Genomic DNA, 13,125 nt, shown 5'->3' on the forward strand with positions numbered 1-13,125 from the left:
TCAATCAGTTTATTATATGCAGCAGATGATATCTGCCTTCACTTAACAAGTTGATAACATATTCAGATTTGTGGTAGGTATGAAAAACACAATATTTGAATAGATGTATTAACAGTAAGATAGATATTTGATGATCTCATCTTTTCATTCAGTCCATTATTTTGTCAAAACTCCTTTCCTATGTTCAGTTGTCAGAAATGTAATTGAGTTCCCTTTTCCTTTGTTTGCTTTGACTCCCATCCACTTTTGTACAAATACATGTACATCATACACAGCTATACAAATACACACACACACACACACACACACACACACACACACACACACACACACACATGCATACACACACACAGACACACACACACACACACACACACACACACACACACATAAATATACTCTTTCACAGACACAGAACACAAAGATATAATGTTAAGCATCGTAATGAATGTTCATTTCATGGTCATTTCAACTGCTGATGAAGCTTATCTAATAGCCTATTATACGCAACTCATCATTAGTCATTATCAGTGTCAAAGTAGTTACTGTAATGTGTCTCACAGCTGATCTTTGGCCTTGAATAATTTCACAATCTAACCATCAGGTAGGCATATACATATTCAATTTTATATATATCATGAAGTATATGCTCCATATTTTCATGTTTAACTGTTTAAATTTGGCTTGATATTCTACCTAATGAATTATTACAATCCACACAGAAGTAAAAGGGTGTGTCGTGGCAAAGCTAGACATCAGCCAAGTAGAAGCAATCAGCTGACACACACACATACATCGTATACTAATCATACTTTGCAGCTAGGTAATTCACTGGCTTCTAGTTATCCATACCAATTTGATATCACATTCACATCCATTTTACAGAAGTGCTGGCTATCATGCCAACTCCCTCGGGACAGAAAATGAATGCTGCATACCCAATACACTTCAGTGTAATCCCTTAGGGAATATCCCGAGTTGATAAATTACACCTTACCACACTAATATACCTGACTTTAACACTGTTTTACCAAGAAATAATCAGTCATGACTGCTAACATAAATTTTAGACAGGAATGTATGAGTGATAGGTGACACTGTAACTAAAATTGCCTGCCTGAAATTACCAATAAATGGTGGGCGTGCGTACAAGACTTTGATCTATTAAAACAAGTCAACTGCTGCAATCAGAATGGTTCTTGCAACATTTACAGGTGACAATCTAGCTGGCATATAGGAATACATGGATCATTCTAGTTAAATTTATCGCCTGTAGGAAAGTTATATTATATAAATTTGCTATGGTGCTTGCTAACATAGCTCACAATTCAGAAGAATCAATTTACTAGTTTTATAAATGTTGCATATTAAAAAGCTTCACAGCATGAAATACCTTTTATCTGGTGAATCTTCATCAAACATATCCAGACCATGTAGGTACATAATATATGTAACTGTATCTGAATTATTATTGACATACATAGATACATACATACATACATACATACATACATACATACATACATACATACATACACACAGGCATGCACACACGCACGCACACATATAGGTGGATAGATGACACAGGTGACGATTGACTATAATTTCAGGTGATATTGTAGTATAAATGTATATCAAATCAGAGAGACATAAATTTGTGCAAGAAATTGATGAAACAGATGGTACATTTGAAAGACATGTGTACATGGGTATTCCATTGGTGAGACTAGGACATAGGTGGATAGATGACATCGTTGAAGATTGACTGTAATTCAGGTGTAGGTGTAAATGTATATCAAATCAGAGACAGACAAGCTTGCTTTGAAATGCTGACTCATGTAATGTGATTGCATTAAAGACTATTTAGTCAATGTATAATCTAATACAGATACTAGAAAGATTTTTAGTTGTGGTACTATAGGAGATCCCAAGATACCAAGTAAACGTCAGTGCGATTTAGTAACACTGCATTCATTTCACTGTCCATCACCATCACTCTATACAACTCATGAAACATACACACACTCTAGACAAGTTAGAATGAACAAAAACGCTAATGAAAAGTTGTCACCAAATGTACCCGTTATAAAAGTCGTATTGTTTGGTAAATTACTATCCCAAATGGTAATGACACAAGTAATTTAGGATACAGTTCTTGAAGATTGAAACCTTTACTGACTTATTGTCAAATAATCAAACAGTTTTATACTCGGTATCCCTTATGATTAGATGCAGTGTGCAGAACTGTGGCCATTCATAATTAGGATTTAGCTTAGGGAAGGAATACAGTATTTCAACTATAGGCTAGGTTCCAATTCTATGTAGATTTTCACACTCGAAAGGAAAGTTAATCTTAATGATTGAAAGCAGTGTGCAGAACTGTGACTATTCATCGATAGCAATCAGAGGTTAGAGGGAATACAGTCTTTAGGCAGTGCCTTCGATTTCAATAGAGATTTATAGTCATGAATAATGCAAATAGTTGCAGTCTTCCTACACTGTGCTTGTATCCTATTCCGGTTGTTCATAAATTTTCAATGAATATTTAAACTGTAGGAAATAGAGTGAGACATATTGAGTGATCAGAGTCCATGGAATGTTGGGTTTAGTCTGTTCTGTGCAATATTACCAAATTTCCTCCTTTGTTTACAAGGACCCCCTAACCCTAGCACATACATTTGTACACTACCCAAATAATATTACCAGTAGATGAGATAATAGAATTTACATGTAAGTCGGTGGTTTTTGTAGAGCAGATAGCTATTGAAGATATTGGGTTGTCAGTGGCTGAGTGGTTACCACCTCCTCTTACCACTGCAGTTGGGGTTCGAACCCATTCAGGGTTTGATTAAATTTGACTCTACCATACAACACAGGTTTTCCCCGGGTACTCCGGTTTCCTCCTACACTAACACTGAACCAAAGGAGCCTTTAAATGGGACTACCTCCATTGGTTATCCGATAACTAAAAAAAAACATTTGAAACACACAATGAAGAAACACACAACGAAGAAACACACAACATGGAGATACAGTTTTAATTCTGATACTGTAACAACTTTCTTTGGATGCAGTTCAAATCATACCAGGATTCTCATCTGTCAGACAAGTAGGTATTACTTAAAATTTACATATTATGACTTTACATTGTTTCTGATTCTGTTTTTGAAGGGATCATGTGTTGAGCTATAGCCTGATGAAGAGAAGCCCAGTGGACAATATTAGTGGTCAGCTAGTGTTCAGAGTGGAGGTAGAAAGACAGAGAGATGATGAAAGTAAGTTGATACAAACTTTGTTATTAGGAACATCTTGTAAACAATACTATAATTGGCCAGTTGGAAGATGACAAGATTGAGTCATTTAATTTGTTTTCTGTCATTTTTTTTACAGGTGTACGTTCAGTCTCTCCGGCATCACAAGCTGATGAACGGAGACAGCTCTTGAGAAGATCACTGTCTGAACCAGGTAGTCCAGGTAGTAGATTTGCTGACTCTCAGCCTAATGGACCTTTTGAAAATGATATCTCTGTCGCTAACACTCAACCTGTTGCAATAAATAACAATACAAATAACCGTAGAGTAGCTGAAGTAATTAACACTCATGCTGCAGTCAGGAGAACTTGTTCTGGGCCGCCAAGGACTGATGTCGGTGGTGCTGGTGATGGTGGTGGTGGTGGTGGTGGTAGAAGGGGCATGATGAAGCAAAATGCTGCACCACTAACACCTACACACCCGGGAAATCACCAAAGAACTCTCAGCGATGAGGATCTTACCCAGGCCACTGAGGAGCTAACAAGGAATACTCCACATAGTATAGCTGATGTGCAAAGTATATCATGTTCATATTCCCAGAACTCAGGTGGGGGAGAAGGCAGGAACAGATCTGGCAGTAGATCCTCTATCAATTCAAATAGAAATGCTAGCCCTCGGAGTTCACAGAGACGACCACATTTGTCACCGTTATCACATGCAGTGTCACAGACCTCAGAAGGAGGGACACAGACTTCACCCAATTTAAATACAAGTCCATCAAACAGTTTATCAAATGGACCATTTGCATCATCCAATTCATCAAGATCACCAGTAGCAGGCACATCTCCACCTCAGTTAGTATCTTTACAAGTAGCTAATCGATCACCAGCACCCCCATCACCTGGATCTACCAACCGCTCACCTAGTATATTGATCTCGCCACCGACAGCACAAAGAGATGTGTTTGTGTTTCCAACTACTGCAGCAACAATGGCAGTAACAACAACATCAACAACTACAGCATCAAGTGGCAATAATAGTGTCTCAGGAGCAGATAATAGTAATACTTCAATGAATAGTGATAGTGTGGCTGTCTTGAGCAGTCCCAGCAATATCTATGGTGAAAACCCACCTGTGTGCCAGGGGGATGGATCATTTGACAACAGCCATAGGAACACCGAAAATACTACCAACAACCCAAGCACAAGTTTGCAAACAGACATAGAAAACGAACTGAGATTTAGGCAAAATGGCAGGAGGGGTAGTAACTCCTCTACAACAGGATCTAGCCGCAGACTGTCAGGATCTAGCTCACCACAACAAAGACGGGCATCCACCAACTCGGAGCCGTACTCTGGTTTATCTTCAGAGCAGTCAAGTGTGCGACGACTGTCAGCCGATAATTCACCTTCTCAGGTAAGGAATAGTAGAGGTATATCAAGAGAGTCAAGCCCTGGTAGGTCACCGCCAGGCTCAGGACGAAGACAAAGACTAGGTGCAACATCTGAGAGACTAGACAGCAGTAGCCTTATGCAGCTACACATGCAGTCAGCTGTAGACCAAGCAGAGTCTGTTAATACTAATCATTCAGCACCCACTGCAGCTGCTGCAGTTACTACCACAGAGGAAACTGGTGCCACTGCTGCTGTAACAGGTGCTGAAGGGCCAGCAGCAAGCGGTGGGATGTCTGTTCAAACATCAACATTATCAACTAACAGTGCATCCACAGCATCATCTAGTACATCAACAGCATCCAGTCCTACAACTGGCAGAATTTGGGAAAGGAGAGTCAATCGAAACTCTAGATCAGGTAAGGGAGATTTTTCATAAGTTTTACCTCTTTTATTGACAGAATATTGCATCTCTGTGTAAGGAAATAATAGAATCAACCACATGACTTAAAGTTTAACCCTGAATGTCTTTTCTTTCAATATTAACAGTAATTTGTCACCTCAAATGATGAATTTGCCAGTTTTAAATGTGACAATAATAACGTACTTGTGAAGTTATTTGGGAGAAATGACAGATACTAGAATTAAAATAATTAAAATAACACTTCAATTGAGCTGTTATCACCTATATTAGTGGAGCAGATAACAGGTGGTATAATTCAAAGCATGAAACTTTGTATAAATGTTGGACATTTGAAAATCCAAGATGGCGGCCATTTTCCAATATGGCCGCCAAATTGACCTTACAAAAGTATAGTTTTGGCCTATTGATTGAACTTTGAGTCAATTAATATGTTTTTAAATATGATAAAAACCGATTATGTATGGCTTGACCATCTCAGTTATCTCTTTGTTCTCATTTGTGTAATCAATGATAAAAAAATCAAAATATATAAAGTAAGTAGGCACTCAAGTTTTGCAATAACGAGGAAAAATAAGGTATATGCCTTCCTCTTGAATCAATAAAAGAATAAACTAATTTTTAAAAATCTACGTCAAAGTTTTCCAAATAATCCAGGGCTGGAAAATTCATTGACAGAATCCAAGGATGTTTAACACCAACAGTGTAAAAGACAACAGGGGTTCCTTGTATAGTTGTCATCAATGCAACATGATATGATATGATACCCTGGGATTTACAAGTGATACAATCCTAGATACTGTTCATTGACATCACAGCGTGTCAATAAACTTGGATGGACCAGTCCATCTTTGTAAAATGTGAAATATTCGTAGTATTATAATCGGCAAGGACAAATCAGTAGCTCATATGAGTTGTGAATCACCTGAAATTAAACTTTAGTTTACATGTACAGTGTGGTTGACCAATATGAGGTTAGTCTAGCAGTGCTATCTGTGCATCGATCACAAGATCTCGCTTTACTATTCAGGATGAAGTGATGACTTGATACCTCATGTATAAGCATATCTAGACCAATATGAGGGACAAGTATTAATGTTAATCATTGTCATTGTGTTGCTTGTACAACCAACATCATAGGTTTACCAGGGCTAGAAGAAGTAGTCATTTGAAATATCCATTAGACTAGTCATATGTGTTGAATCTCAGTACATTTAGTCTTGTGAGAAAACATGACTATTAGTTGAAATTGCCTGTTGCAAAACAAGCATGATGAAAATGAGAAAAAAAGACAAAGATTGACAATCAACCATTACCAAGATGGCAGCTTGGTACAAGTTTTGTGCAGACAAAATATTCTTTGCACATTTTTGTGCAGACAAAATATTCTTTGCACATTTTTGTGTTGTTATTCTTCTATTAACCACTGTGACTTAAAGATAGATACCATTTTACAATTAAATGAAAGGAAGAATGCAGAGTGATGATTGATGTATATCTACTCTAACATTTAACCAGGGACATAGATTTGACATACTGTCTCTCAGTTTGAATTGTATTACTATACTATAGAATGTGGGCCACTAGCATTGTGAATTTTTGTTTTCAAGAAAGACAGGTGCACTTCTCTTTTCATTTTAAGTAGCCTGTTTTAAGTGTTTACATCGCACATCCATGGATAGTATCAGTGTGAACCCATTAAATTAGCTATGCCCTCAAAGGCCATTATCAGAATGCCTGATTGTAGAAATTTTCATAATTTAGGCTATATGTTAAATTATGTTGTTAACTCATGTGAGTAATGAGTGTACCACTCCCCATTGTGACCAATCAGTGAATATACATTTACATAATGACTTCATTTAAATAAAGTCAAGTAGTCTGATGTAGCATTATCACTCCCCATTGTGAAAATCAGTTTTAGTGTACATTTACATAATGACTTCATTTGGATATAGTCACATAGATTAACATAGCGTTATCACGCCCCATTGTGACCAATCAGTTTTAGTGTACATTTACCTAGTGACTTCATTTGAATATAGTCAAGTAGTCTGATGTAGCATTATCACTCCCCATTGTAACCAATCAGTTTGAGTGTACATTTACATAATGACGTCATTTGAATATAGTCAAGTAGTCTGATGTAGCATTATCACTCCCCATTGTAACCAATCAGTTTGAGTGTACATTTACATAATGACGTCATTTGAATATAGTCAAGTAGTCTGATGTAGCGTTATCACTCCCCATTGTGACCAGTCAGTGACTGTACATTTACATAATGACGTCATTTGAATATAGTCAAGTAGTCTGATGTAGCATTATCACTCCCCGTTGTAACCAATCAGTTTGACTGTACATTTACATAATGATGTCATTTGAATATAGTCAAGTAGTCTGATGTAGCATTATCACTCCCCATTGTAACCAATCAGTTTGACTGTACATTTACATAATGACTTCATTTGAATATAGTCAAATAGTATGAAACGTATGAAGTGGTAAAGTTTAACATTTCTGGTAAATTCTGATAAAGAAACAATCAAATAATTTTCCCATATAAATTTTTAGTACAAGTTAGATGTGATGTGCACCTCATATTAAGCATATACAGTTCATCTACCCCTGGGATTAGTAATCCTAGTAAATGGCTATCTGGTCAATGCTCTGAAATAAACAAAGACTAGGGAATGAAAATAAGATACCTGGCATTTCTTTGTAATTAAAATACAATATGTCCAGTTTAATATTATTCATAAAACGTTTATCATACAGACATAATGTATACACTTTATGTCTGTCCTAAGATTTTAGTGTGTAATACGCAACAGGAAGCCACTCAAGAGCACTACGTCATGTATACAACAGATGAATGACATATTATACAGAGAGATTTTGTGAAATGTAATATTTAAGACGTGCACATGTGAGGGGCAATAGCATGATGGGCAATGCCCCAACATAACTGAATTCTGTAGCTTATAGGGGAAGGTCAGAGAAGTTATTCAACCTCTAAAAAAAGTTGAAGTTGTCTCCCCCCACCAACTGTGAAAGGTTAGGCTGAACTACATATAATATAAAACAGCTGACATTTCAACTTGATGAATAGGCTTGTCAGAGTACTACATGTGTAGAAGTAATGAGGACATTGTAACTTGATCATTTGTACAATACTTGCAGACTTAGTAGGTGAACGTGATTGAAATGGGAACGAGTGATTGTCCTGCAATGCATGGAATGGCTACACTTATGTTTAATTTAATTGTACTTGCATAAAATGAAGTTGGCTTCAAGTAGCCATGTAATGTATGCTATTGTTCCTTAATAGCCCCTGTATCCGTTGCATAGAATATCAATATTTGGATGAAAATCAAAGAATGTTTTTGAATAAAATTTAGCCATGGCTTCAGAAGGAAAGAATAAAAAGCTGTTAGTCTACAATGTACTATACATGTATATCTATCAAAGTTGTTACTAAAACAACTAAATGGCAGAAATGTCCTGTTAAAATTGATATTTTGTTTGCTTTATCATAACGCCATCACAATCATCACAGATGTACATTTTAAGGTGAATTTGTGATTGTAATAAAAATGATTGTAGAATCTTGTAACTGTTCACTGAAAATGGTTGTAGTCTGATCCCACACCACCTCAGTCAGTGTAGATTGATCAGTGTTGTAACAGTTCACTGAAAATGGTTGTAGTTTGATCCCACACCACCCTTGTCAGTGAACTGCTTGTAGCTTAGCTTATCCTTCACAACTTCCACTCAGTAGAGTTACAGTAACTAATTCCCCTAATCATGGGATCATGATGTAACTAATTCCATATATCAAATTGTAAACCTGGCAACATTTATCATTTAAACTCATAAACATAAGATCATACACATATATCATGTTCTCATAGGAAGTCATATCACAGGAAGTCCTTTAAGCATAACATAAATAGTGTGTGTGAAAATGAAACTTTTTGACAGATTTAGTGACTAGCATTTAATTCATCAACTACAAGGGGGGTTTATGGTTTGACAAGACTTCTTACAAAATGAACTCTGCTCTAGATCACTATTACTGTAAATCTTGTTCGGTTGTGCAACAATTAAGGACAAGATTTTCACAAGAATTCTTAGAAAGGGACTCCTTGATCTGACTCCAGCCCACCAAGTGTGGTAAACTGTGCTAGGACTAGGCTTTGACAAAACTTCATAGCAATGAATAAGTAAACTGACTCAAGAGACCACTAAGATTGGTCAATTGTTTATCAAGGGCTAGATACTGATTCACAAGAATTCTTAGAAATGGACTCCATAATCTGTCTCCAGCCCATCAAGTTTAGTCAATGCTACATCAAGGACTAGACTAATAGCAAGACTTCTTAGAAATGGGGACTGCCTTATTGATTCTAGCCCACTAAATGTGGTCAACTGTTGATGAAGGACAAGATTTTCACAAGAATTCTTAGAAATAGTGTTTATTTTAAACTGATTCTAGCCCACTTTGTCTGTAAGATAGAACATGCAGTGCAATGCCTATCAGCAGTACTGTACCCACGACTAAGTTTGGTAAATTGTACAACAAGGGCTAGATTTTGATAGGACTGCATAGGAATGGACTGTCTTAATATGTCTGTAGCTCACCACGTTTGTCATGTGAGTCAATCTTAGCAATGAACCATCTTACACTAACTCCAGCCAACTAAGATTGTTCATTTTAAAAATGAGTCACCACCTACATTAAAGCAAATAAATATGATTACCATCTCAAGAACAAGTCCAATAAAGCAGGTGTTAACTCATTTATCTTCAAATTCATTTTTTCCGAAATGCGTTGAAATACCAACTCCTCAGAGTTAATGATAATATACAATGTGAATCATGAATGAATGCTTCAGAAATCTTGGATTATTTATGCAAATCATATGCATATAACTGGTATCATTTGCATAAATTATCATTTCACTCGTGGATGTTTGTCCACTTTCTTTCCTCACTGAAATATTATGTTTTATTGTTTGAAAAATGAATACGATGGTACATACTGGTAAGTTATCTCTTGTAGACACACTTACTTGTGTATACATCCATCCTTCCTGTGTTTCTGTGATGTACTATTTTTAGACCAATACTTTCATTACTTTTGGAAACTGTTGCTAATTTTGATCCAGCACCATATAGGAATAGGAAGTCTAATGTTGTAGAATGTGACCAAAAGAGAAACAGTCGTGACTTCCTCCAGACTCCAGTAGATCATGACACTCACAGTCTCAGTTCTGTTGTAGGCATATTTATTTACTAATACTATGTTAAAATTGTTGTGGTCGCCACTCTCAGCCTAGCCTGGAATCCATGTGGATTTGTTATTTTCCCAACAAAATATGGGAAAATCGAAATTCAAAATCTCCAATCACCTGGATTCTAGGCTCGTTCTCAGCCAGAGACCATGCTACATACTGGTGGCCAACCTTGCTTATACACAAGATGGTCCTAAAATAAGATCAAGTGATCAAATTTGACCATGGAATGAACTTATACATGTAACTTTTCCTCTTGGACTGACACTGCAAACATATGTTGCCAATGTTAGGTTACCACCAATTATCTATATCCAGACGACCACAGGGTCATATATTATTGCGTAGATTGATGTTTTCCTAAGGAAAATATCACACGAATCCTGCTACCTACTATAAATGTATCAATCTTTATACTAGAAGATATAGTATTCTTTCCTTTAGAGGTAGGGAAATATATTCTCATCAAAACGCTGTTATATTTAGCTGGTAGACAAGAAATACAGCAATCTAAGAAATACTACATGGCCCTATGACCCAGACTAACTACCAGAGAATACTTGTACTGTTACTAGGCTGGTACTATACACTGATTATGTGGATAGGATAGATTGTCACAGAATTCAAAGTAGAGACAGTCACAGTCTGTCACATAAACAACTCCATCACAGCAATGGATACTGTTATAATTCCAGACTAAGAATCACCTTCTTAATATACTGCACATGAAAGTACATGTACTTTTCAGTCAGATACTGTCTGTGAGATTACAAGCAGGATTAGGCGTAACACTTAAACAGCTTCACTTGTCACAATTTATTTTGAAATATTTCACAAACACGACAGAACTGCAGTCATAATAAGTATTATATCTCATGCAAAACAAGTTGCTGAATGTGAAGTCAACAAAATAGATTTACTGTAATCTCATTCTAGATCAAGACAAATGTCATTGGAGTTTGAAAAGACTCAAGTCCTTGTCTACTAAATTATGGTTTTGTTGTGAAGCAAGGTTCAATCCAACTATAAAATGATGGCGCCACTACAAGCACATCCTGGGGAATGTAAATGAGTTTGTATTAAAGTCAGCAAGTTTACTAAATTATGTTACAAAAACAGTAACATTTTCTTACGGTTTGACAAATTTGGCTGTCACAAAGTACATGTATTATTGTATACCCTACCCCTACCCTAATTACATGCAAATGTTCTGCATCTATATGAAAAAAGTCCAACAAATGAAACATATTTTAAAAATCAAAGTGTAATATTTTGATTCTTGGGTAGTTGTACATAAGCACTTGTATACTAGTATTCTCAATTACATGTTGTCAGATTCTCATCACACTTTTGATTAGAGGCTAAGTTTCCAATTTCAGAATTTCACATTAGTGTTATCTTATCAGTAGAGTCATGAGGATTACATGGTATTTTATTCTTTCTTCTGGATCAACTTTTCCTGTAGCTCTGTCACACAACTGTTTTTCACACCTAGATGTTAATCCTAATCCTGTATATTGTTAGATTCAGGGTAAGCCACAGGGGGCAGTAAGCATGTAATTGATTGATTGATCGGATCAATCGATCGATTGATTGATTTATTGATTGATTTATTATTTGGTTGAATGATTGATTGATTGAATGATCAATTTTTGTGGTGCAATATAACTTATTTTGTGTGTGATATTGATCAATTCACTCATTGAGTTTTAAAACTATTTTTTTTCTTTCCCTGGCTACTTTGCTCTCAGCTATATCTCAGACCACTAAAAGTCTGAGGCTGCATGTAATTCTCTCTTTTCTTTATTAACTAAATAAAGATGCCTTGTCCATTCTTAAGTCTTCTCCTCTTATATAAATTAAAACACCCCAAATCTTATAAACTTATAATTGGATGAGAGATCAGTTACCACGAAAATTTGCTTTGTGTGTAATCTTCTGGGAGATTATCATACTGGACAAACATTTGATGATGCATAAACTAGTTTATCGATCAATCATTCAACCAAATAATAAATCAATCAATAAATCAATTGATCAATCAATTGATCGATCAATCAATTACGTGCTTGCTGCCCCCTGTGGGTAAACATCACTATATAGGTCATATTTCAATCATAAAATTGAAAAACAAAAACAGACATAAACATATTTGAAATCATTGTTTACATACATTTGACTTTGCTGTGACCTTGTCATTGTAGACATGGACTGACATAAATCATTTTCTAATGAGAATTGTGAGAATATTGAATGTCCAGCAAAATAAGGTCAGAGTGTCAATTTTCAATTTAATTGAAAAAGTTGTAATATTAGATAATACATTGAGTGATATGAGTATCAACACCATGCATAGCCCATGAGACAACATATAGCATTACTTGTAAGCAAGCTATGGCATCTGTATTTTGTGTCATTCAAAGGCCAGTCAACTTTACACCATCAACTAAAAACCTTCAATTTATGAATCACGATATTGTCTCAATGTCAAAAAAATCATGCAAAACAGGCATAGTTATCAGTAGACATGGCTCAGAAAGTCTGGGATGACCACTTTGTAAATAAATACTAGTTTTACAGTCAGAAATCCCTGAATATAGCAATTAAGATGACTCATCCTTCCGCCAAGTATTTGGGGGTTATAGGAAGGAATAGAGACTAAACCTTGGCATTTAGCCCCTCATGTGTACACTCATCACACAACATATAAAACAGATCATGTGCTGAAAGAAAAAAATGTTGATGTCACACGACTTTTGTGGCAA

The 13,125-nt window shown here is 36.0% G+C and overlaps 1 protein-coding gene across 2 annotated transcripts in view; it reads left to right on the forward strand.

Moving 5' to 3' along the window:
• The window catches only part of LOC144433513 (E3 ubiquitin-protein ligase HECW2-like), a 93,371-nt gene that overhangs the window by 44,309 nt on the left and 35,937 nt on the right, over positions 1-13,125 (forward strand). For both annotated transcript variants that reach the window (XR_013480786.1, XM_078121822.1), the window contains exons 7-8: positions 3,172-3,275; positions 3,391-5,061. Coding sequence is in view for 1 of the 2 variants with exons in the window: in XM_078121822.1 (XP_077977948.1) it covers positions 3,172-3,275; positions 3,391-5,061 (1,775 nt within the window). In the remaining variant the exon portion in view is untranslated. The remainder of the gene's footprint in view (positions 1-3,171; positions 3,276-3,390; positions 5,062-13,125) is intronic.

This window comes from Glandiceps talaboti, chromosome 4 (assembly GCF_964340395.1).
Source record: "Glandiceps talaboti chromosome 4, keGlaTala1.1, whole genome shotgun sequence".
Taxonomy (NCBI): domain Eukaryota; kingdom Metazoa; phylum Hemichordata; class Enteropneusta; family Spengelidae; genus Glandiceps; species Glandiceps talaboti.